Genomic DNA, 27,450 nt, shown 5'->3' with positions numbered 1-27,450 from the left:
GTCTGATCTAAAACAGCGCTGCCATAATTCTGTCAACTCCGTCTTTCTCTGGTAGTACATTCCTACTTCTTCCCTGATGCCAGCAATCATGACTGATGAATTATGAGGTGGAGAAGTTTGGGATCTAAATGGGGATGGGCTATTTCTCAGCAATTTTAACTCTGGTATGATACAATGCACAGACAACCAAAAGGAAGGGACTGCTTGCCTGGATAAGCATACTTAGTACCTTGCTCTTTATAAATTGAAAGCCACACAGGTGCAATCAGCAAGAGAACTGGGCACAAAACTGTGTTTGAAGGTCCTGTGACCACTGGTCATAGAGAGAATCAAGCCATATGGGATAATAGAGGTTTTATAGCAAATTCAGATTTTGTAGATCCCACAGCAATCCTGTGATGTACCTGCAACATATGTGATACTTCTAAAAACACCTAGGAAGGCTACTAGATGTGGTGTCAGAAGTATTCACCTGTCTCAGAGTTCAAAAGATAGTATGGATGAATGATGCAGGAAAAAAAACATGAGCACATGATGGAGTGAAGTCATGGTCTAGAACATGGTCTAGACTTTATATTTAGTTACGTGCCTCTAAACAGTTGACTACAGCAAAGAGCCACAGGTTCTATCTTTTGGCTGTTGCTGCTTTCTGGTATGATGTTGCCATCGCCAGAACCAAAATTAAATAACTGCCATGCTGGATAAATAACGGAGGCAGATGGAAGGACAAAAACAAGCAAAACAACAACAATCACAAAACAACAACAACAACAAGCCAAACCAACAAACAAAAAAAAAACCAACAACATAAATATTAATGTCCACATGGCAGGAACTTGACATTAGAAGAGCCCTAAGGTGGGTCTGCCCCACATTTCCTCAAAATAAATATATCCCTGTCCTGAGTTTCAGTCTCTGAAGGAAGGTTTTATTACAACATGATAAACCTGAAAAAAAAAATATTGAAAAAATGACACCTTGAGGTCATCTAGGTGAGACAGACCTTGGGAGTGACAATCTGCCCAGTTACCGGTGTCCTCAGAGGGCAGCTCCTTGCCCCTGTTCTTTAGTGTCTTTGAGATGTAAATGAACCCCATCCCTTTTGCTGACCCCGGCTATGTCCCTCTCTCATCTCGGTGGCTTGGCTGTGTGTTCACCCCTTCCTGCTGCCAGAAACCTTGCTGTCAGCTCCCTTGCACCAACCTCTCACAGTTTTCTTTTTAAGAAGTCCAGAAAGCAGAGCATGTTTTACTTCTCTAAGTAAAAAAACATTCTCCTTACTAGAATAAGTGATCCATAGTACAGAGCCAGGGTACCCTGCACAACATTGTCTTCCCTCCTTTCCAACCCAGCTGAGTCTTCCATCCAAGTGCTGCACAGTACCTCCTCACAAATTGCTTAAGTAGCAAATTGAATACTTACAGTCTTCATCACAAACAGGATATGCCAAAGGCCCTGAAAAATGACCCATGTCCAGCAATAGGGATAAGTAAAAAAATTACCAGTTTTTTTTTTTCCGTGTGTGGTATTGTTGTTAGTAGTTGTTGTTGGTGATGATTTTTTTCTACTTTTAATTCTCTTTTTTTTTTTTAACTAAAAAAAGTAACCTGGAAGGAAATAAAACATTAAAATATGAGCTAATTATATAAAGTTCTATTAAATAAAAAAATCAAAAAGTAAAGCAGAAATTACTTTAAAGCAAGTCTGTCAGTTTTTCACTCCAGGGTGCCACTTGACTCTGTGACATTTTACCACCATATTTGATTCTTTGTGTTTACAGAATTATCTTTCCCAGGAGACTGCACACAGTTTCCCTATTCTCAAGAGAACAGTAACTAAATCAAAAATAGTCTTGCAACATACCAAACATACCAAAAGGTGCTAATCTGTAAGAAAGGAAGAATTTGAAAAATAAAAGAGGTTAAAATGAATTCTGTCCTTCTGCTCGGGTTTTGTGCTCAAGCCAAGCATCCATTTTTTTAATACTCAGTTAAAGACTTCCTACTGCTGCTTATGCCTGGACCACCTGTTCCCATCATGCACTCAGATCAGCAGGTTTTGGCACAGTGGGAAATAGTTCATAAAAATACTAGTTCAATATCAGGCATTTGGGGTGAGCAGTCTGAACCAGGTGACCTGAGTGCTATTTCATTGGCATGAAAAAACAAATGGTTAGGAGGAAGGAAAGAAGGACGAATACTGAGTAAAAATTGAGTACTGTATGTCAAGTTGGTGGAAGTGAAGAAAAGAGTTGGAAGGAAGTTCTAAACTGTATTTAACAGGATGAGGAGGGAGGAACGTGGATCTTAGTTTGTGGAGTATGAATGATGTTGAATAAAGAGGTGAAAGAGGCAATTTTTCTACTGATAGATAAGAATTGGAAGAGCAGGTGATAAATAATCTTATGCAAAGAAGAAATGGGTGGTATAAAAAAGAACAGAGATCAAGGGGAAAGGAGCAGGTGAAGTAATCAATGGCTAACGATTGAATAGGCAGGTTAGTTAGATAAATAATTCCAAGTGCCAGTTTTAAAAGCTCTCTGAATTATAAATTTTAAATCAACCCTTGCATCTGACCTCTAACAAAACTTTGTTATCGATAGCAATATATTCACATCTGGAAGAAAATATCCTGAAAGACAGTTACAAACCTTTTATATTTAGTTCATAGGAAACTCTTCTAGTTGCAAAGATGGAGATTTCTGGTCTTTTGTCTTTAAATTTCTCTCATTGTTTCAGACATTAGACTCTGCAAATAGTTCACATCTCCTCAGGCAATGAGTGAGAAAGTACTGCCATCCCAGGACATGAGGAGAAAGAGGGGCTCCTTCTCTTTTTGGGAGGAAGAGCTTGTCACTCACTCCAGTCATAACAGCAGGCCGGACTTCTGTCACTTGCTTTTTTCATGTAGAAAATATTTTATTCCAGGTCTCGGCACTGCAGTGTTATTTGGCACTCAATCCACAAGGTCATTATCCCACAAATAACACCATACTATCGGTCAATTCCAGACTTTTAAATAAGCAATATGAAATCTCATCCATTTCTTCCTCTAAATCTGAAAAAAAACAAGGTCTTTTTGTATCCTTTCACAATTTGAAACAGAATGTACAACCTTATCAGCTCAGTGCGCATTGCATATTTCCTGGTAAAACGAGAGGCTTTCTTGGGTAAAGGTAGCCTTCTCTGAAGAGAACATGATACTTCTTAGTTAATTGGAATGTTAGTTCTGGAACTTGAAGAGGGGTTGAGAGATGGGTTAAAAAGGCAGTTCTTTGTATGAAGCAGTTCACAAAGGTAGAAATAAATGAATACTGGAAAAGAATAACACTTTTTATGTGCCAGCTTGTATCTGGCAGGGCTAGTACAGACTCAGAGCCAGTAAAGCCCCCAAATCCCCCTGGTCATTCTCTCCAGTGTCTGTGCTCGCAGACTCACAATTATGGGCAAAAGGTGCGTCCATTACGGCTGGGAACGTACAGCTGGCTCTGATCCATAATGCTGAACAGTTTCATAATATACATAATGATTTCTTCATAGACTTTAAAAGCTTTTATAGCTCAAATGTTTCATCATCCATGGCAACCTGCAATACAGAAGACAATTGAGTGTTGGCACAATTAAATACATATATATATTATATTGACTAGGATATATATATATATATAATCCTAGTCAAAGCAGAAGTCTAAATTTTTAGTAAAGATGTCAGGGAATTAACACAACATGAACCTAAATAAGTATTACAGGAAAATACCTACTACTTAAAATGCATACCTTCCTTTAGGATTCTGCTCATCTACATACCACCACGTTCTTTTTAGATTTCACCGTGCTGATATCAAGAGTCATTGTTGAATTTAAGACAATTTTCTGAAAGAAATTTGGATTTTCTTAGTACCTGAAACCGGAATTAAAAATGATTCCTCTGTTTCTTTGTTACACAGGATTGAGCCCTTTATAACAATGCCTTTGTGGTGTCTTGCCACTTAAAAAACTCAGTACACAGAAACAGGTAGAAATTGTTCACATTTTCTATTGAGAAAACACACTACATTGCACTGCTTATTAAGCTGTAGAACCTGTTTTTTTCTATTCTTTTCTAGGAACAAGGATTAAGTTAGTCTTCAGAGAGCTACATTTATTTTGTTATTGTCATTTCTTGATGAAAGTAGAACTGTAATACTGTTTTCTTTGAGTGATGCCCGGCTGACTCATGGTTCTTTTGTTTGCACCGCTACAGAGAATTTAGGACATCTGCCCCTGCATTTTTGTTGGTTTGGATCCCTCCACTAATCCTGAACAAATGCGTATTTCCTACACTTTCTGACATCATCAAGCTGGCAAATGTCTCTTCCAATTTCCGGAGCAAACCAAGACACTGGCATGGCTTTCTTGAATGGTAAATATCATCACTGGCGTGTAACAGCTGAGAATGTTGCCTCCAGCATCTGCCCACATGCTGAAGCACTATCTGGCACATCCACAATCTGTCTGCTACCAGCAAATTGTAAAACAAACAAATCAAAACAAACAAAGAAACAAAAAACCACCTCTCAACACTACCAAAACTTTCAGCTTAAAGTGAATTTAGCCCTTCCTTTAACAAATACAAGAACATTACCATATCTGCTTCAAAAAAATAAGGTTAACAAGGAGAAAATCACTTATGCTACCCACACTCTGGTTCCTTCAAAGCTGCAAACATGATACAATAACAGAGGAAGAAATTATGTCAAATTTTGTGTGGTTACTGTTGCTTGGGAAACCACTTCCTTGGTAACTACAATACATTCTCAGCACGTCTCAATATCAATTTCTCTCCGTCTCTGAGAGACACAGACCTGCAGTATTGGTGTGAAGACAGAAAAAGAAAAAAAAAACACAATAACAAAACCAACCTGAAGGAAAAAGGAGAGAACGAGCTAAAGATTTGCTGTTGTTGTACTTTCAGATATGTCTAAATGAAAAATAACATAACTGAAAATATAATTGGGAGCTGTTTTTAACATTGTTAGGAGGCGAAATTGCTGATATATGTCAATAAGTGTGTCTGGAATCATAAGCATGAGGTTGGAGACAGGTGCTCATGGGGCTCTGGATTACTGGCACAGTGGCTGGCACAAAGGTGGCTGTTGCTGCCATTTTCTCCTCTCTGATCCACCATTTTTAAGGGCATTTGTTACTGAACCAACACGATGTTGCAGAATTCAGCTTCAGAAAACGTCCCTTAAAATAATTTCTTAGCATTTAAAAATAATTTCTTAGCAAAATCACTATAAAACAAAAAATATCATAAACCACAGAATTCTCTTACAGACTGCTCTAGAGTCATGGCTACAGGAAACAGTGAACTTCTCCATCTCAGCAAATATGGAAACTTAAATAAGAATGTTAAACAAATACTTTAAATCACCCCTGTTATCACTGTAACAATGCATTCTTTTTATATATATCTGTATGGATGTGTCTGTACATAGATGCACACACACACACTCCTGCTGTATTTAGTTCTTTTGTTGCTATTTTTGCAGACAAAATAACTAACTGGCTGAAGTTCTTTTTGTTCTCATGGGGCAACATCATCCAAAACCATTAATAGTGTCATTTTAACACCCTTAGTTCAAGCAAGCCTTCCACCCACAGTCCAAATGGTGGAGGATATACGTAAACCACAGCTCTTCCAGGAATTCAGTAATTTACCAAGTCAGTGGAAACATTGCTGCTAAACTACAGCAATATACTCATCCATTTCCTAGTGCTGATTCCTGGATTAAATATGAGGACAAATTAAGAAATTTGAAAACTGAAGACTAGACTTTAAAGTTTGGTCTCTGAAAAAGCAGTTTGTATGATATCTACAATATAATGTACGGCTAGTTGGGAGAGGGCAGGAGGAATACTTTTCTTATTCTGATTACTAGAAAAGAGATGATGGAGGGATACAGTAGAGCTATGTGACAGTAATGGAAAGCATAGGAACTCTTTCTGTGATCATCACCTGGGTCAGCACTAGTTCCTCTCAAAGTATGCCTTAATTTAGAAAAATAAATGAGGCTGTCCAGAAGAGTTGGGCTGATAGTCTATTGGGCTACTCTTCCCAGGTACTTGAAATACATTCTTCAGCATACGCTTATTGCACTTTGAGAACGAAAATGACAGTGGGAAATGCCAAGTCTTCCACATTACTGCCATAGCACTTGAAAAGATTTGGCAGTACACCTTTCTCTCCCTGTGGAAGTTTAGGTACTCTATCCAAAAGCACCAAATAACCATTAGTTTCAAAATTATTCAGCTATGGATGCCATGAAAGCTCTAGCGAATGTGAACTGTAGGTCATCTGATGTATATTATTGTTACTAAATTAATTTTGACAAAAAGTTACATATATGGAAAAAAATGATAGCAGAGGGGCCAAATCAAGATTGTATGTTTGAAGTCTCTATATGCTGACATTTAACCTTCCCTGTCTTTAAATGTGAGCTAAATGAGAAACTGCCAGTTTCATTAGGGTGACATTCTGATTTTCTCACAACACACTGGGTGACATCTTACTTCAACAGCATCCCATTCACTCTGGGTGAGAGGACTTACTAGAAACATTTTAGACAAAGAATAATCTAGGAAAAAAAAAAAACCTGTAGAAACTTGACTGAAAAAAAATCACTCCTGTATTGTCTCACATATTTTAGTTTACGATCAGATTATCTGTTCCTCTTCTGTTAAATAGACAGATACCACTGATTCTTGTGTATTGCTGGCTTGATTCATCTAGCTCTTTAAAAGTCACTGTTTGTATATTTAATTTCTCAGAGGATGATTCAGTTATGTCTACAGTCAATGGAAGTCAAGTGAGATAATTACTCTTGCCTCCCAAATATTCACTTGCAGGCGTATCAGGTTTCTATGACTTTTTTTTAATTTATGTTTGCAAAGATATGCAATGTCTCTTGCACAATGAGGTATACGTTAATACCTTTATTTGCAGCATGTTAAAAGATGAATGGGAGTTTATTATTTATTCTATGTTAAAAGAACTTCTCTTTTATTTCTATTGCAATGTGGGACAGTATCATCATCCCTATTTCTAAAATAGTTTCATTACAGAAGTCTATCTTTCTCCTGAAATGTTCAGTGCCTGTCTGTGAAGCTTTCCAAACCATTCACAGCAAGCTGTACTGCTCTTAAATATTAGAATACACTGATAAAATTTCAAAAGAAAGGCTTTTTAAAACATAAAAATCCTCTGAAGTATTTTTACATACAAACATATTAATTGAGAAGGGCTTTACAGAGTAAAACTGCACTGGACTAGCAGTGATTCCTAGCCAGAGCAAGGATTTACACAGAACAGGGACAAATCTCTCTCTCTCCTGTGCCTTTAGTGGAAGTCCTAATCACTGGGCTATTGGTATTCTGCGCCATTTCCCGTACTTCTTTAAATATTCATCAAACTAACGAAGGGTGATTTGGAACATTGCCCATGACGTTAACGAATCAGGAAGCACAACATCTCAAACCTCAGACTCCCAGCAGCTATTCCATTGTTGCTCTCTCTGATGTTTTCACAAACTTAATTTGCACAGTCTTAATTTGCTTCAGTGCAGAATAAAGAACGAATGTCAAAGCCTTATAATTTTAACAGAGCTACCAGTTTTCAATCAGCCTTTCCTACCTTTTCTAAAGATTTTTCCTATCGCCCAGCAGAGTCACATTCTCATAGACAAAACCTGAACACAGTCCCACAGAAACAAAAGTTTTCACTGAACAAGGATAAACAAGCAAGTAATTTGTCCAAATGCTAACTAACCCCCACCCTCCCCACAGCCCGTAGTTGCAGGGAACTCAAGCAATATCAGCTCCAGACAAGCTGATTTTGCAGAGAAGAATGCTAGACCATTTGGGCCAAACCAAGATCTTACCTTTCCAAACATCCATCTAAACCCCAGCAAGGAGCCACAGGTGGCACCTTGAAGGCAGTAAGGCAACAGACCAAGTCCAGAGAACACCACCAGGCAGTGGGCGCAACTGTTACAGTGGCAAAGCAAGGATCTTTCAGAGAGAAGTCCACAGGGTTTTAACAAGACTTTCATCATCTTCAGCTCGTAACTTCCTCTCTTTTGACACTTGCCCATCACCGCCATGATGCAGGCTTTTCTCCCAAGTTTCTCCATTAAAAATGCCTTTTTTTTTTTTTTTTTAAATATCGCCCCTACTCTGTCACCCCTTGTTTTTACTGTTTTGTTTCCACTTGAATGTGTTTTTTATCTCCTTCATCTGTAAGTTTGAGGGGGAAAAACATATAGATGCTATCGTTCTGCTCCTTTTCCTTGCGTGTTTCATCCACTTCTCTATTCATTATCATTTAAAAAACAAATACAGACCCCTCCTCCTAGACATGATTATTACTAAGAAATAGTAACTAGATTTTCTACTGGTGGTAACTTAAATGCAATTGAACCAGTGGTACCTGCAGGAGGCAGATTTTCAAAAATTAGTCACATTAAGTTAGCTGAAAGCATTCCATACAAAATGGTTCCTCTCCTGATGAGCAGCAGTTGTCATCCCAAATGGCATAGCACACTCTGTACAGCTAACCATTTCTGTCTTCTCTTTCTTAATTACTACCACAGTTGCATGGCCATATTCTCTAAGATCTCATCAGGGTGAATTTGTAGCAACAAAATTTCATATGAATAGTGTTACAGACCATTGCATATTCTCAAACTACTTTCTAAAGCAAATATGTTAAAACCAATGCAAATAAGGTTACTGCTAAATAGTCTGTCTACCATTAGATTATTTGCTTTTTCTTTCCAGCCTCATAAATAATACTCTTTTTACAGAGTATTCCTGTAACTGAAAAGGTTTATGATACATCTGTTAATGTTTCTACCACAACCAAATGCAGAATGTGCAGAACAGAGCCAGTGATCTTTGCTCTCATGTTTTGAAAATTCAACAGCATGATTAGCCAGGCTAGGTAAAGAGAGAGATGAAAGGGAAATACAAAAAGGATCTATAAAATCTTGAGTGCTATGGAAAAGATTAGGAGCAGCATTCATTATTTATTTTAATAAAATGATGGTGAGCCAAATGGAGAAGCTTCTTCACACAAACTCAGCTGTAGAGATTATTGCTAATGCATTGCATAGATTCAGAAGTTTATGTAGATTCAAGAAGTACATAGACTAACTTGTGGAAGGAGAATCACAGGATAAGCCATCTCTGATCCCCCTAATACCTTTTCATGGCCCCATACCACAGAGAGAATGCATTAGATAATCGTATATAGACCAGCCCAACAGAGCCTCTAAAAATGTAAAGCTCCAGCTGGTAACTTGGACCAATAATTTAGGACTCTATCTATGTGATTTAAACACCATTAGGGTTTCATAATGCCTGCCTGTAACGAGAGGAATCTTTGAAGTTCAATGATGACTGCGCTGAAAGTTTGAGCAGGCTCTTTATAATCTAGATCATAATCAGTATCACAGAGAATGCAGGAACCATCATTTACTCTTATTTCTACAGGTAGTTAATGTATGTCTCGCTTTCCAGTTTCTCGTAGACTTATAGCTCTATATCTTCCCTTTATATGTTTTTCCCTATATAATTTTCACGTAAATTTGACTTATGCCTTCAAGTAATGCTAAACACACAAATCATTTTAGATACTTCATTTTCTTAACATTGACATCACATTTATTTTAGATTTCCACAGAAGTGGATAAAGGGATAGTCTGATCAAAAATACTATTTTTTTTCCCTTTTACATATTCATCCAAACACACAACAGTAACATGACACTGTACATATAGAACATACCCATGATTTTGGGTATAAAAATAAGGTAAAAATTAACAGTTTGCTACAGGATCAATACTCTATGCACAGATCACTACATTTTTAAGTTTTTTTTTTTTTAAACACTGTATGATATTTAAGTATGGCCATCATAAGTCAAAAGTGACTTTGCCTTTAGCTGCTGGCTATACTCTGTACTCAAATACTGCCCAAAATACAGTTGGCTTCCCTGCTGCAAGAGCACACTAAAGACTTGCAGTCATCTGCTTGTCCTCAAGGTCTCTTAGGCCCTTTTCTCCAAAGGTGACACTTCCTAAAGGTAGAAAACTGCTACTTACAGCATAAGCACTCCATTAAACCTGATTTTCATATTCTTATCCACTTTTAAAATATTGATATTTATGAAGGCTGGAAAAAAGCCCTTTTCACCATTATTTTGGATTATTTTAAGCGCCTCCTACATAATCATCAGACCTAGCAAAAAAAATGCTTGTGTTACCGAATCTGACAGTGATCTTCATTTAGACTGTTGAATTATTTTCCTACCCAGAAGTAGTCCAAATAATGATGCAGAACAGTACTATATTTCCAGCTGTATTCGTAGCTCAGTAATTACAGCCTACATTAACCTTTTCTCCATTCAAAAACTAACCTATGAAAGCTCTGGTTCTTCATTAAAATGAGCTTAAGAAAACATTTTTTATAATTTATGAACCTTCAGGTTATGCATGAACTTTCCTGATGTCCAGATGATCAAAAGGAGTTTATTAGCTCCCAGACTTTACACAGCCTGCAAGGAAAGGTTCAGGTTTATAAATCCTCAAAACTTTATTTCCTTCCCTTGCCCCAAACTCTTGACATTTTCTCTAATGTCATTTGAAATGGTAGCATATATACTGTCCATTTCTTTGAGTTTCACTTAAGCATGTCTTTTCAGTGCAACACTCTAAAGACAAAAGGAAGCTGCAAATGCATGTAAACTTTTTTTTTTTTTAAATGCAAACACAGGAAGATACGTTTAGCAAATTCCTTAAGGAAAATATTTGTTAAGGAATATGTTTTACTATGTATTTTGGTGTACTTTCAATTCTTCAGAGGAACAAACCTGATTTAGACCCAACACATTTTGAAAATATTTTAAGTTCAATTGGAATGCATCTCTTCCTGTCCACTGTTGATAAGAGATACACTTAATCTAAATCTATTTAAAAACGAAAGGGACTGGATGCACAATATTGTAGAAAGATCAGGATAACCTGACTTTGAAATTTTAAATGAAGACATTGAAATCCTTTGGGATTTTAAATGAAGACATTGAACCCTTTGGGTTTCTTAAGCAGAACCTCAGTCCTCTCCTGTTCCAGAGAGAGAGGATTATTTTCTGCAGAAAGCTCCAAAGGAAGATGAAGGGGTAGGGGCTGGGACAGCTTGATGTTTACTATTGCAAAGACCATCACTGAAACATAATTCTAGCCCAACATTCAGCTAGTGTAATGCGATGTCAAGACACCTGGAGGAAGAAAACATACTTCTGTCACCCATCTCTGCCTATCCAAGAGGGGAAATAGAATCTGTGGAGAGATGAGTCCATTATCACTGCCCATAACTTCACTTCCACAGTTATCAGGACCAATGGCTGTCGTGCCCTTTTCTCAGGACAAAAATCATGTAGAATCACTTAAGCTTGAGGAGATGTTTCTTGCCTGAAAGGATGCAATTTGTTAAAGTCTAAAGAAGAAAAAAAAAATCGAAGCAAAAATCCTTTCCATTTAACACGCTTCTCTTCTTTCATATAAGCTTGTAAACATCTACTCTACACTTGTAAACATCAACTCTCTTTAATAAATTATCAGCTATTTGACCATGTAAGGAAGCCACATCAAATAGTAACATAATAGTCCTCCCATATATTCTTCTCTTTACAAAATAAGGAAGCTTTATGGCAGAATTCGTAGGAATGTACTTCTTGTAGACAATGGCTTATAGTATATAGTAACCTGAAGACATTTTGAGCCTGAGTCTTCTCTCTTTCTCTCCTCTAAGAAGAGGGGTGACAGTTGCGCTTTGCTTTTTTCATTTTGTTAAAAACATGCTGGAATTTGGAAGGATTCTTCTCACATCCTACTTCAATGATGATTAAAAAAAAAAAAGCTTTTAAAACAGCATCATAGGGCATATTTTGAAACTGTGCAACTAAACTGCCATTATCTGTACGTTAGGACAACTTTTGCTTCACAGTCTTTTCTATTTGCTGTGCTGTTTAGTAGCAGAAGAAGCTATAAGCTCCAGCAGCCAATCTGCCACTGTTGTCTTTTTATACAAACTGAGAGAATTTACATGGGTTGACAGACAAAATTGCCCTTTGTATGCTTTGTCTGTAGGGGAATTTGCGAGTATGTCCAAGTTTTATAAAATAATGATAATCATACTATACACCAAGCACAAAGGACAGATTTTCCCAGTCTTTTCCAAGCAAGTTAAAAATGTGGACAAACAGAAAATAACAGATAATACTTAAAAGAAAACCAACCCATTTATGCATCAAAATTAAAGCGGGTCACTCTGCAATGTATAGCACATTTTTACTGGATATAAATTTAGCAGCTCTCTGCAGCACTATGCATGACAGCAGTCTTGTGATATTTCAAGTACAGAATGGGTCCCTGGAGACATTATGTAATTTATAATGGACTAACCATAATAAACTATAGCAGTCAGAAAGGGAGCTGCTTCCAATGAAATAAGGCATGCTGGTTCATTTGTCTTATAGGAAGGTCCTGTTGAAGGTCTAGCTTTTCTGAGGTCAGCTAGGAGGCTGGTTAGTTGTTAAAAATATTCCAAAATGGAGTCTCTCCTTTCAGAGAGTAAGAAATTGAGAGAGGGAAAAAAAAAATCAACAAAACAAAGGGGAAAAAAAAACACAACCAACAACACACAAATACAAAGGATCCCAGTACACTTCTTCCATCAACTAATAACACCCCTGTCCCCCAAGTGCACAGTAAATGCCTTACTGTTCTTTGTGCTGGCAAGGCTGTATCATAATTGGTGCAGTAACAAAATCCAGCAATACCTGCAGGATCATACGTACTGTCTTCCTCGGGTTTTGCAGCAAATTAATTAGATGCCAGCTGTCTACAAAGTCTCTCTTTATTTTTGACACATCTGTAACTTCATTTTTTCCACACAGTCCTTACAGGAAGACTGTGGGTGTCTGTTTGCTCTGTTCATAGCTACTGAGGGTTGATATCTAACAACTCACGCTCCAATATGAGAACTGATAAGAAAATTAAAGGTGCTGTTTTCCAAAACACAGATGTATCTAGCATATCCACTCAGCACTGGAATCTACAAGGGCCACAATTAATTAAAGAATTAGGTTAACCTAATGGTATTCAAGACCCAGAATTTAATTTCTGGATCCTAAATTCTTATAGGCCTTTGATGACCTGATAATCTAAAAAAGATATTATCAGCTTGGATCTCTGAAGAGAAAGTTTCATTTGACTTTTTCCCATTATGGCAGTTGATCATTTGAAATAAATGTTAAAAAAAAATTTGCTCTAGTTACACCATATTTTTCAGTTACCACTTAATGATACAATGAAGGCACAAGTAATTAAAAATATACTTAACATTAAATGTAATAAATTAAAATACTTAATATTTAATTTAACAATAGTTATGAGAGGTAAAGGGCTGCAGTAAATCTTGTAGGACTGTTCTGTTGCAAGTTGTTAGCAGGTGTCACTGACCTAGGCTGTGCCGTGTGCTCAAGGTGTTTCTCCTTGCACTTTGGTGCCGTCACTCACTCACATAACACCAAATGTGAGGACAGCAGAGGGCATTTTTCTCTTCAAGGAGTTAAAAAGGGAGATGCCACATGGGATACAAACCTCAGGCAAATCCCCATCTGACAACAGGCTTATTGTCTAGCTGCCAAAAGTGTTTAGAAATCCAAAAACATCTTTTTGAGTTCAAAACATGCAAAAGCTATGGTAATCTTGATTTAATTCCTCAAAGCAAATTGACCTGGGTACAACAAACATAGTGCAAAATAATTGATTGCGCTTTGCAGACGTGCATATTCATGGATCCTACCTTGCAGCAAGCAGAGAAGTTGAGGAGGCCAGGTCTGCAGAAAGAGCACCACGCAGGCACCCAGTACTCACGCTTTGCTAGGTCTCAGAGCTTTGAGCATATCTCATATAAGAATGTTAAACAAACAAACAAAAGACAACCAAATCAGTTATACAGTGTACAGAATGAACCAGAAACTTTAAGATTATGGCCACCAAAGCAGGCAGACTGAAAATGCCAAGTCATTGCTAGAGTTTTCTTGTCCATTCCTACAATCCTGATTCCTCATCATGCCAAACCAAAGTGTTTGAGAGGGAAGCTGACTGCTGAGCTGAAGTGCTTAGCTTTTATTTTTTCCAGAAAGCTTGGTGGAAAAAAAAAGATAACATCTTAGCAAATTTAACACAAACACCAACATTTGACATTAAAAATGAAAAAAATGTTTTAGTTGAAAGTAAGAATAAAATCTCCTAGAAAAGAAAATCACTTCCTTAGGATGTTAAAATAACTTTTTTTTTTTAAGAAGTGTTAAATAACGTACTAATATGATAATGTTCCTTTTTTTTTTTTAAAGCTTTCCTAAGATAAATATTTTATATAAATTTAAATCCAAAAGCATCACAAAAGTTTTCAAGGGTATGAAATAACGAATACCAAGTTTTCAAAAATAAATATCCACAAAGTATATATTTTTTCATAAATATTTTTGATAGACATAGACTCATCCAGGAAGAAATGAACAGTGTTTTCTCCAAGCAGTCACTGTTAGGCAGTACAGCTATCAACAGGGATATAACTTTTATAACAGACAATCATTGCATCTTCACAAAGCAAAGTGTTTGGGAATGTCAAATTTAGACAGCTTGCTAATTAAAAAACCAACAAACAAACAAAAAACTCATATATTATTTTATGCATTATGATTCACTGACAAAGAAATGGTTACCATGTGCTTTTAAGCTGGGAAAGTACTGGCACAATTCTTATCCTCTTTCAGAGTGGATCTCATAAACACAGAAAGTAGAGAGAGGCATTCTGCATCTACTAAAGAATAATGGTGCAGAGTTTTTATAAAATGACTTTTCAGAGTAATATGTACAGTGGAATAATATACATCATTAGAATTAAATAGCTCACTTTAAATCTGCCACTAAGGAGCAAAGCCAGATCTGTTCCCAATACCATAGAGATTTTGCATACAGTGTAGTTTCCATTTAGCAATGTGTGACTTCTTACAAAATCTAAGCAAGCTGTTTGAGTTTATAGGCTAACAGGTTTGCATCGTTATGTCCATTATTATTCAAGGAGAAAGATCTTCCCTCCCCTCCCTTGCTGTTTGAACCACTTTGACAACTTTCAAGGTGTGCCCAGTAAAGAGAAATGATTGGTTTTATACATGGTGTTTAACCCCTTGTGAAATCCTTTTGGGCTGAACCTGCTCACCTGAGCAAAGGGAGCAGGATTTGGTATTTGTTTTCAAGCACTCTCAGCTGTGAAGTACACTCCTAGGGAAGACGCATGGACTTATGCCAGACATCCTTCCTGCTCATCAGCACCAGGAGGGCTTCCCTGACCCATGACTTCCTTGTAAGCAATCTGAGTCAGGGAGGGAGCAGGTGATGGATGGGCAGGCTGCAGTTAATAGACAGAAATATGCTATGACAGAAAAACAGCCTGAATTTAATTTAAAGTCTTCTAGCATGAGTGAGAAATTGTACTTTATATTTTATTTGCCTCTTCTATCCATTTTTTATTTTTATTTTTATTAAATATTTCTTGCTTTTATAAATTTCCATTTGGATCTCATAAAAAGGTGTTTTTTTGTTGTTTTGTTTTGTTTTTTCCCTCTTTCTCTTATCCTTAATTAGTGTGAATGTCAAACTTGTTCAGTAATCATGTAGCTTTGGGTAGTAATGAAGGCAAATAAATAATGCTTAACCTTTCACAGAGAGATCTGGAGACCCTTCCAAAAACAATTAAGGCTTGTATGATTCACAGGAATTAACAAAGGTCAGCAAGTTAAGTTTCCAAACTTGTGTAAAAACAATAGCATTAAAATAAGGGGGGGTGAGGGTGGGGAACAGATAGCCTGTCCTTCCTACAGTCTTAAACCCCTCTAATTTTAAAGCATTTGTTATGAGTCGGAGAAATTAGGCAATGTTGATTAGATGCTGATGTTGCTTGGGAGGATTTCCCATGCTGTGGTTCTCTTGCTCTTTTCTTATCCAACACTCCTTGTGAATTTTCTTCTGCATGCTTGGCACACACTTTTCTTTCAGATAAGTTTTGATGCAAAAACAATTTGATGTGTCTGGAAACATTGCAGACAAATCTTTCTGTCCTGACATGGAGGTTTTGGCCTCTCTATTACCGCGTTCCTTCTCCAGACAATGCCTCTTTCCTCAAGGAACAATTTCTTTGCATGACATGGAAGGGGAAAATATCATCCTCTATAACTTAAACATTACTGGATCCTTCCATTACTACCTCAGCTTTTGTGCTGTTGGTTTATCACCGCACATCTTGTCCTTTTTGCTACTGTCAAAGAGCATTCAAAGGCCTTTGTTCCCTGTAACCTGCATGACATTGTACACCTGTGCCTGCCTGTCATCTCTCCTCACAGGGTTTTATAAACATCAGCACTGTAAAATTTCAATACAAAGTTGAATATTAAAGACAAAGATGATCAATCAATTTTTCAGACAAGATCTTTGGAAACATCTAACAAGGAGATCTCAGAGGCCTCATACCATTCTTATGTGAGCTTTGGAAACATCAGTCTTTAGACATATTAACCAAACTTAGAAATGTAAGTATGTGTGACTATGCACATCAGTATATATATACGTATCTCTACTCAAGTACTATTTGAACAATAATTAGCACCAGAACTAAAAATGTGCACAGTTTACACAGTTTAGGTTTTAAAGCATTTGTAAGGGAACCTGAGTCGATCCAAAACCCAGAACTACAGGAAGATTTTGTTTCCTTAGCTATATTCTTTCTAAAAATGGGAAAGTTTAAAAAATGGTCACAGCTGGAAGCATGCTGTTAGCCATTAAAGTGCCAAAATGAATGCAGTAAATCAGCTCTGACAACCCATCAGAAATATAGAAGAAATACTCTTTTTCCAAGAATAACATATTTTCAAAATCTTTGCCCTAAAATTAAAAATGAAACAAAACAATACAATCACAACAACACAAAAACAACAAAAAAAAACACCTTGTCTTGGCCAGAGTCTTAGTCCAGTGAAGTGTATCTCTATTTGCATGAGTAATTTACATCACCTGAATATGCAACCCCATTTCTGTAGGTAACCATCCCTTTTTACTTTATTGAATACTTAGACTCATGAACATCATAATAAATCAGTCACTCCAAATATCCTTCAAATATAATAAGCATTACAAATTAATAATGTCATGCTGGTTATTAATTTTGATAACCAAAGAATTTGCATTAGTGAATTTACTTGCTATTTAGTTATTAATGTTAGATTTATTTAATATGCAACAGTTAAAATGTGTTAGAAGCAAGTTCCCGCTATCTGATTCTTTCACAGCTGTTCAATATTTGGCTGACGCATAAGTTTGTTCCTTTAAATAATGATTTCCCTTTTATAATTTGAGAACTGTGATTTGTTAGATAATTTCTGATAAAACATTTTGTTACTCTTAGATTATCAACAAATAGTCAGTAGTACAATTTACCAATAAGAAGTTGGTATTAATATTTCTAAATTGCAGTCAAGTAAATTGAATGAAGGAAAGGCCATGTTACCCAAGTCGTGAAGTAAGTGTTAAAACTCAGAATAGAAAAAAAAAAATATATAATAATAAATTTATTCAGATATTCTGCAGCATTAGCCCTATTTTTGTGCCAGGGAGTTTGATATAACACTTACTAGGATGTGATAACATTAAATGTATTTATAGGTACAACAGGTAAAAGGGTAGATACATAATTGCTCTATTTGGATTTGGACATGATACTCACTAAAAATATTTGAGATATTTGATACTCAAGTAAAAATATTCTTAGACCCCAAAATCATGAATCAGTCTTAAAACTGTAATACATTTATTTCTAGCTTGTAATAATCTCTGAAAATAAGGGGCAACAGTCCATCACATACTTGTAACAAAGCAAATGTGCTAACATTTTAGTCTTTTCTCAGAACTTGGATCTACAATTCAGAAGCTCAGAGGAAGATGTGATATATTACAAAGAGTGAAGAGCTGAAATCATGCTCGAGTTTTCCTTAACAGTCTGGAATATTTTACTTCTCTTGTTGTATGTCTCCTGATGCATACCCAGCATCCTGTCATGAGCAGCTCCTCACCTCAGTACCAGGTGCCAGACTCCGGATCTTCCCATCTTCAATCTCCACTCCTTTTCTTCAGTCAAGGTACTCTTTATCCACAGAAAAGTGATACAGATCAGTCATAACACCAAGACTGCTGGGCTGGGAACAGAAGGTAGCCAGGTGGATTACTTCAAAAGGAATTACCTGCTGCTGTCTGTGTTTCCAGACAAGAAAGAGGATTTGGCAGTTTTAGCCTTTGGCAGCCTTTTGCCTTTTGGCCATTTGTTCTCTTTTCTGGTGCTCCATCTGCTCCCCCTGGTTGAGCCAACCAAAGAATCAAGTTGTGGCAGGACCTGTGGGTATGTACGCCTAAGGCTACCTATAAATGCCCTGCCATCTCCCCCATGTAGCAATACTTAGGGTTTGGAAACACAGCTATGAACTCCCTTTTGTTTGACCTTCAGGCTGGGCTGGCATAACACAAGAAAAACTAATGGACATGAACTGTTCCCTCAGCAGCTTTACAGAGCTCTCTTCCTGGTTTGTTAATCTTGAATCATCTCTTATGCAATAGAACAACTCCTACTGGAAAAAGAGCTAATTCCACTATCCTTAAGGAGTCAATAATTTGGTTATCCAGGTTGTCTCCTGTTAGGTGTTAAGTAGAAAGAGGAAGGAACAGAGCTTGGGTTTTCCATATGGGAACACCACATAAAATGATGTAAGACTGTTTAGAATTTTTTTCTCTAAAAGGAAATACTATCCCACCACAAACAGCCACTGCCATATTTCTGTAACTAGGGCACCAGCAACTAATCAGAAGAGTTGACTCTGAGAAGGACTTACCAAACTTCTGAGGAGAGATTTTCAGCTGTTCCCCTTCCCTCAGCGTTTTCTGATTGACTAGCACTAAGCATCTCACTGTACATTGCTGATGTTCCTGAGATGACAAACTCCCCAACGGCTGCATAGGCAAACCAACACCAAGTTATGGGTTCCCCTTCACACATTAAACCTACACTTCAGACGCCTCAATGCCCAGCTTCCTTGAGGCCTTTTTTGACCCCAAAATTCTTAGGCATTCACTTCAGATGAGAGCTGTGACCGTTAAATCTTCTGCAGCTTTGAGAAAAGAACCTGCCCGACATGACACAACTACATATACATCTTTTAGGTTTTCTTTATTTATATTTTTTTAGTTCAAGAATTACACACTAGCCAACATTATTATATATTTACATGCTGAAACTGGCTGCAATAATTTTAAATTCAAGAAAATATCTCTTATGTGCTACTCATTTACAATCATCATTTTACTACCTCACATATCCCAGAGGTTAGCAGTCCTTTTGAGAAAGACATGAAGATCGGATGCGATGATATCCACTAGTATTTTGCATTTTCTAGCCATTGGAAAATGTGCATTATGTGCATATAAGAAAGGCTACAAGGTCATTAGTAAGGCTGATGATTACTACATTATGAATTAAATCGTACTAAGTAAAAAAGATAAATCAGAACTGTGCAAAGACAGTACTAACAGAACCATTTAAACACCCATGCAAATAAAAATGTGATAGAAGTCAAATCATAGTCAGCTTGTTAGAATTAATCATGTTTCAAATGTTCTTTTTGTCTTCAACTGAAAGTAACAGGACAGACCATGAACAATACAGCCTGGTGAATATCTGTCAAATGACACTAACAGTGAAAACATACAAAACATTATCAAATTGGAATAGATGACCTTATGTCTGAAAAAACATTAAAAAAATACAACCCTTAGTATGAAAGTATATGTGAGATTTTTCATCATTTAAGTTTTTTTTTTTTGTCAAAGCACTTACAAAGAAAATAATTTTATACTTATGAAATGTTTCTGTTGCATATTCTTGTACAGATGAGCTATTTCAATTTAATATTAATGGATATTTAAATTATTACTATTTTTACAAAGTAAAATATAGGGCAGTATTTCTGATCAACATTCCATTTGCTTCTTAAAAATTTAGACAAAGTTCCTAGTGCATTTTATTAAGCTTTACCTTTGGTGTTAAGCAGTGACTTATTAGATTTCCCTTTTAAACAATTTCTGGAGTTAAGATTCTTTGGCTTTGGGGGACTATGCTATCTAATGGCAGTCAAACTTTTTCTTCTCTAAAGAAAAACTATAAGTCTACTATTAGATACCATAAGAGATACAGATTTCAGAAACAGACGCAGCATGCAGGCTTTCTGTAACAAAATCACTAACAGCTGAATTCTCACCTACACTGGATTCCTTCATATCGCCACTCACAGGAGCAACATAAAGGTACCTTATTGTATGTGAAAATCAGGCCCTATTTGTTTGTGCTATCTGAGTACTGAGTGCCCAACTACTGTCTTCTGCTGCTTGAACATTTTAACCATAAAAAAAAAAGAAAAGAACTTGCTAGCAGTAATAGAGTCGCAATGGCTTTTTTACACAACAGTACTTTCAATACGTTTTTATATCTGGAATCCAAATCTGTTTATGCAAAAGGGTGTTTAAATTACTCTGCTAGAGCACTGCAATTATTGTACTTAGTTAAAAAAAAAAAAAGTCACTAAACAATTACTGTATCTATTGACTGCTCATTTACAGCTTATTTAATTATTTACATAATTTTAGGACACATTAATCTAAACCATAAATAGAATTAGCTTTTTGCCTTACTATAAAGTACAAATTAGAAGTTAAAAATGTTTAAGAAATCTGATAATATTTACACACGCTCAGCTTAAGTTATGGTTGCTCACATTTTATGTTTTATGTACACATAGCAAAATGTTATGATCTCTACTGATATAGTATTGTACCCTGGCCATCCCACTCTAGATTATTTTCTAGAAATAGTTAATATTTTTGCCATTTTTTCTTGGTTCCCTTAGGACTGTTTTTGAAAACTTACTAGTGGACAATGTTGTTAGAAAAAGAGAGAGAAGAAATAGGCAAGCAATGTGAGGACTAGTCTAATTTCAGATGCTAGGAGGTATAGTACTATCATCATGTCAAATGGTGCAATGCTCCATACAAATTATATGCATTGATCTGCTGATATAGAAATGCCCAGTTACCCTGTATAGTAAGTTGTTTTTTTTTAATACGATTTTTTTTTCAAAAATATATTCATACACTGATTGATGGTAGAAACAAAACTATTATTAGCTTATTCCTTTAACACGCCAACATATGAATGTGTGTACATATATATACACTCATCATTTGTGTATATACACACATATGTCCATACAGACATTTAGACATATGTCCATATGCACATATAGTTGGATAATGTTTAACATTTGTTCTCTTATGTTCAGTACTGTGTTAATTACAGAATTGTAACTGACTAATAATTATAATGAAAAGTATTTGAACTTTAATTTTAATGCATATTTTGTCTGAAATAAGTAGGATTTGCTCCCCAGGTGTGAGACAACCTCTCATTTTCTCTCTGCATTGTGCTTTTGTACCTTACAGATTTTATGTCCTTTGTATTAGAATGTAAAAACTCTCTGAAGAACTCTGTGACATACTGTTATCCATTCTCCTCCCCTGGGAATGAGAAAATAAATGTTCAAAATGTCATTGCTTGAGTCTTTCTTCCCAGTCATTAAACTGCAATAGGATAGAAACATAACATTCCTTATGCAAACACAGAAATATGTTGCATGGATTTTCAGTTCTGAAAATGTTTATCATACTTACTAGCAGTCATATACAGTAGATATTTACAGATTGATCTCAAAGATTTCATTAAAACTGTGCCATGTTATAGTCATAATTTGCCCATGAATTTCACAAAGATGAAAAACACCTTAATTGCTGGCTATCATGTATAGTAGAACAATAAAATGTGCAACTATAATTACATTACAAGGTTCATCTAAATTATTAACTTTTGTATTTTGCTTATTGAAACTAACAACAATCAACAGGATTAGTAAGATCTAGAATGTTGATTTTCTGCCAGTTCTAAAGCAAAAGCAAATTTCTTCTGGTTTACCTGGAGGGTAGCACACCCATTAAAACCCATACCTCAAGTACGTTGACATAATTTCTCACTTTCACTCAAGTATCTCAGAAGAGGAGTGATTGCTCACCTTGAGTTCTACCCTTCCCTTGACAGTGCCTCACCAGTCTTTCTTACCCGCATCTTTTTGTATCACAGTGTTCAGCCTTAGTACAAAACGATAACCACTCCTTTTCTGGAAGAAGCCTTCCCTTTCACTGATTTTATATGTCACATTAATAGCCAGAAGGACATAGCAAAAGCAAAAGAGCTCCTTCCTCCCAGGTAATACATCTGTCCTAGTGGTACCTGAGCAGAAACCAAACATTTTCTTTCACGCTCTGAATAGTGACATCAGAGTATTATGGCTTATACTATAACTTCAGATAAATTAATGTGCAGTTCTAGGATTCAGTCTCTGCGGCTTTCATAATTAGTTCGTTCAGTAAATCAATGTAAAGAGTCAACATATTCTCTGTAAGGTTTCATATTTGAGGTGTATCAACCACAAGCAGGCTGCCAGCTCCCTGTATTCACTCTATGCTTCTGTGAAATAAATAAATAAATAACAAATGAAAAAATACAGAGTTGGTGGCAATTTAAGAAGTGAAAGAAAAACTTCTACAGAAGAATACTATAAGACGGCTTTTATTTATGATAATGGGTACCATTATTAAAGAACAGACTTTGAAGAGAAATTCTGAACTGTAATGTGGCACTTTTGATGTTTTCTTTGAATTGGGAAAAAAATCCAACATGATTCACTCCTAACACTTGAAATTCCACATGCGTCTACACAGCTTAGTGCATTGTGCATGAAATGCAGTCAGAAAGTAAGTATATGAATTAAAAAGCAACATGATCTCCTTCTGTGACCAAGTGACGCGCTTGGTGGATGAGGGAAAGGCTGTGGATGTGGTTTACCTTGACCTCAGTAAGGCTTTTGACACCGTTCCCCACAACATTCTCCTCAAGAAACTGGCTGCTCGGGGCTTGGACTGGCGTACGCTTCGCTGGATTAGAAACTGGCTGGATAGCCGGGCCCAGAGAGTTGTGGTGAATGGAGTCAAATCTGGTTGGAGGCCGGTCACTAGTGGTGTCCCCCAGGGCTCGGTACTGGGGCCGGTCCTCTTTAATATCTTTATCGATGATCTGGATGAGGGCGACCAGTGCACCCTCAGTAAGTTTGCAGATGACACCAAGCTAAGTGCGTGTGTCGATCTGCTCGAGGGCAGGAAGGCTCTGCAGGAGGATCTGGATAGGCTGGACCGATGGGCTGAGGTCAACTGTATGAAGTTCAACAAGGCCAAGTGCTGGGTCCTGCATCTGGGGCACAACAACCCCAAGCAGAGCTACAGGCTGGGAGATGAGTGGCTGGAAAGCTGCCTGGCCGAGAAGGACCTGGGAGTATTGGTTGATAGTCGGCTGAATATGAGCCAGCAGTGTGCCCAGGTGGCCAAGAAGGCCAACAGCATCCTGGCCTGTATAAGAAGCAGTGTGGCCAGCAGGGCTAGGGAAGTGATTGTGCCCCTGTACTCGGCTCTGGTGAGGCTGCACCTCGAGTACTGTGTTCAGTTTTGGGCCCCTCGCTACAGGAAGGACATGGAGGTGCTCGAGCGAGTCCAGAGAAGGGCGACCAAGCTGGTGAGGGGTCTGGAGAACAAGTCTTACGAGGAGCGGCTGAGGGAGCTGGGCTTGTTCAGCCTGGAGAAGAGGAGGCTCAGGGGCGACCTTATCGCTCTCTACAGGTACCTTAAAGGAGGCTGTAGCGAGGTGGGGGTTGGTCTATTCTCCCACGTGCCTGGTGACAGGACGAGGGGGAATGGGCGAAAGTTGCGATAGGGGAGTTTTAGGTTGGATGTTAGGAAGTACTTCTTTACCGAAAGGGTTATTAAGCATTGGAACGGGCTGCCCAGGGAGGTGGTGGAGTCACCATCCCTGGAGGTCTTTAAAAGATGTTTAGATGTAGAGCTTAGCGATATGGTTTAGTGGAGTACTTAGTGTTAGGTCGGAGGTTGGACTCGATGATCTTGAGGTCTCTTCCAACCTAGAAATCTGTGATACTGTGATACTGTGTGATTTTTTGACTTGGAAAGTTTATCATATGATGAAAGCTTGACTCCTACATATTGCGGAGTCCAAACCTGAAAGTAGTATGTGAACATACAAAACAACTCAATTGAGAACAATAGATGGTGTCTATGCTCAGCAAATCCCTTTTCAGGCTTAAAACTATTCTCTCCCCATTGAAAAAAAGAAATAAGCAAGCCACAGGCTCAAAACAAAATCAGAAAATCACCTATTATTTCACAGAACCGTTTTGTTCCCATCACTGTCATTGACCGTTAATGGGGGGCGAGGGGGACCAAACACACTAATTTGCAAGAAAATTACGTTCTTAAAGCAAGAACAAAAAAAATAAAATATTTTATGAAAAGTGTTCCTATGAACTACTTTAAAGCATTGCCAAAGTTAAACGGGGAAATAGTATCTGCCTGAAAAAATTTCCTTTACTATTTGGATGGTACTGGAACTGGAATTTATTTCAAAAATATGAGAGCAAATGAGAGGTAGCATAGATACAATAGCATGTGGCTTTTGCTTCATTAAATATTTTCTGTTAAACAAGACTGGGGATCTGATTTTTTAAAAGCCATCAGGAATTTATACTTTTTATACCGTTCTTGGAAATGTTTAATGTTTAATTTTTTCATTACAGAAAATGTTTCCACAACGGACTAAATGGCAAACTCCACTTTAACCTATAAAATTCTATTTTTGTCTATTCTATTTTGCCTATAAAATTAAAGCTCTATAAAAAAAATATATTAAACAAGTTTCCTACAGCAAAAGCTGAATTTTGCTAGTTTGTCCAATGGAAAACACCCTAAAGCAGGAGACTTGCAAAAGGGTGGTGAGGCACTGCCACAGGCTGCCCAGAGAAGCTGTGGATGCCCCATCCCTGGCAGTGCTCAAGGCCAGGCTGGATGGGGCTTTGGGCAGCCTGGGCTTTTGGGAGCTGTCCCTGCCCACGGCAGGGGGTTGTAACTGGGTGATCTTTAAGGTCCCTTCCAACCCAAACCACTCTATGAGTAAGTAAACTATTAAAGCGATAGCTACCAAATCTTTCCCTTTAAAATAGTACATTAAGCAAAACAAAACAAAAAGTGAAATGGTATTACCTACTCCAGACTGAGAAAATACCCTGTCAGTATCTTTGTACTGAAGTACATACGCTCAGATATTTACTGTTGAAAGAGGTATGATACCTTTAATCAAACAATGTTACGTGTTAAGCGTAATGACAGTGACAAGCATAACACTAAAGAGACTGCAAACTTTTAAGAAGTCACACAAACCCACATGAATATTTCAGACTAAGGTACGTACTGTGACTGACAACATTCATTTGCAGTGTGTGTGTGTATTTATGTCTGTATACAGAGACAAGTAGGTATATGAATGCACGCAGACATATATACACACACACACACTCTTACATATATATAGCCTTGTCTTTTGTTGGTGCTTGATTTTTAATTGTTCTCTACCTTTCAGTAGAATGCCAGGGCACCATTGGTTTCCTTCAGCTACCTAGAAAATTATTATCTGGCCAACCAACTTTTGGCACATTGGAAAAATGATTCCCCTTCTCCAACACAAAACAACAGCACGTCTACCCATTCAGGACATGATCACTTAATTCATTTTTATACCACTGCTACATTCCTATACAGATCACAACCACAGTCATTGAGACTGCAAGTATATGCTGTCTCTTTAAAACCCAAACAAAACTAGTGCTTTATGCTTCAGCATCTGTGCAAACACCCAACCCTAATATTATCAGTCAAAGGTTTAGCTCTTTGAATAAACAGGAAATACCTGAATATGGTTGGGAAACCTCTGACCATCATCATCTTGGAAAGATGATAGGCACTACTTGTTTTCAAGTTTACACCTTTAAAAGGTAAACTGTGTGTTTCATAAGCATGATAACAGTACACTCTCTTAAGTGTAGATGCATGTCTTGTGTACACAGTTTCACAGGGAATGGTATATACTGCTGTTGAAACTAAAACTTGTTACACCTGTAATTTGTGTCACTAAACTTACATGAGCACTAAAAGAAGATTGTGGGGGACAGCGAGACAGAGATGATTGTCAGAATCTAATTTGCATTCGCATTTGAATGCACTTGTAGTTTGATAAGGGGATGTGTCCATACTGCAAATTTACATATTTATGATTTAGCAGGAACAACCAAAATGTTATAAAAGCACACCAGAGAGTGGGCCAGCAACTAAGGTGTTTTAAAATAACTTTTTGTCCTGAATAGAATTTTTCTAAGTCCCACTTTTGGCTGTACAACTGATTTGAAGAGAAATCCAGTTCTTGCTTCCTGTGTGGCTTTGTTTCTTAGTTCACATAGTAAAGCCAATAGACAATATTGAAGAAGGAAAAAACAACAGGAAAGAATATGCGTGACCATCTATCTATGGCATTTACATCAGTCAAGTCAGGGATGGTAATTTTCAGTTGAGATGCACGTCTCCGTAGCCTACTTTTCTTCTGTGCCACGTGCCGCTCCAGGGCATTGCGACCGAAGCTGTGTCTGGGTAAGCCAGCTTTCCGGTACTGGATGCTTGAAGTGTCATAGGCCAGCATCGTGCTCCTAGGGTCCCCAAGCCCCATCACAGCCTCAGAGGCAGCCATCTCATTTTTAATTTCAAGTGTGCTCAACAAAATATTTTCATGTGGATCCATCTGTAAGAAATAAGAAGGCAGATTTAACAAGGTAAGAAAAGAAGCCCATTCAGTTGCAAATTGAAGCCATGCTGACTACTCATTCTTTGGATGCCAGCCTGTCTGAAAGACTTTAAGCATAGCTGTGACTGTATTTTTTGCCATTTTCCTGAGAACTCAGGGAGCAATGTGGCTGATATCATATAATGAAATAAATGGTATCTCTCTAGACCCCATATTTAGTCAGCAGAAGCAATACCTGCATATGTTGTATATGCTCAGCTCCTGAAAGTGGGATTCTGCCATTGGGTAGGATATCTGGGGCTATTATTCTACTTTGTAGGGTTTATGGAGTGAAAGCAGGTGGAAAAGCCTTTGCTTTTTGTTTGTTTTGTTTCTTTCAAATGAAAGCTTCTGCTTTGACAAGAACTTCAGGTATTCACAAGGTGTCTGTGCCTCTATAAAAAGAGGC

At 37.3% G+C, this 27,450-nt stretch overlaps 2 protein-coding genes across 30 annotated transcripts in view; both read right to left on the bottom strand.

The window, feature by feature from the left end:
* LOC310881173 (uncharacterized protein) overlaps positions 1-15,121 on the bottom strand; it is a 79,645-nt gene extending 64,524 nt beyond the window's left edge. For 6 of the 16 annotated variants that reach the window (XR_014572173.1, XR_014572174.1, XR_014572178.1 and 3 more), the window contains exons 1-5: positions 14,833-15,113; positions 13,908-14,009; positions 3,438-3,585; positions 2,651-3,057; positions 1,503-1,607 (exon numbers count right to left, since the gene is read on the bottom strand). The gene's annotated coding sequence lies outside the window, so the exon portion shown is untranslated. Of the gene's footprint in view, positions 1-1,502; positions 1,608-2,650; positions 3,058-3,437; positions 3,586-3,776; positions 3,873-12,502; positions 12,661-13,907; positions 14,010-14,540; positions 14,785-14,832 lie in introns of those variants that run through there. The other 10 variants (XR_014572175.1, XR_014572181.1, XR_014572172.1 and 7 more) reach the window with 10 other exon arrangements.
* A 4,236-nt stretch (positions 15,122-19,357) lies between these two features.
* GABRB2 (gamma-aminobutyric acid type A receptor subunit beta2) overlaps positions 19,358-27,450 on the bottom strand; it is a 163,571-nt gene continuing 155,478 nt past the window's right edge. For all 14 annotated transcript variants that reach the window (XM_083798084.1, XM_083798086.1, XM_083798085.1 and 11 more), the window contains one exon: positions 19,358-26,999. In XM_083798084.1, coding sequence (XP_083654210.1) covers positions 26,652-26,999 — 348 coding nt within the window. In that variant the 3' untranslated portion in view covers positions 19,358-26,651. The remainder of the gene's footprint in view (positions 27,000-27,450) is intronic.

Source organism: Anser anser, assembly GCF_964211835.1.
Source record: "Anser anser genome assembly, chromosome: 14".
In the NCBI taxonomy this organism is placed as follows: domain Eukaryota; kingdom Metazoa; phylum Chordata; class Aves; order Anseriformes; family Anatidae; genus Anser; species Anser anser.
The sequence above is the reverse complement of the archived record's forward strand: the minus strand, read 5'-3'. Positions and strand labels throughout refer to the sequence as shown.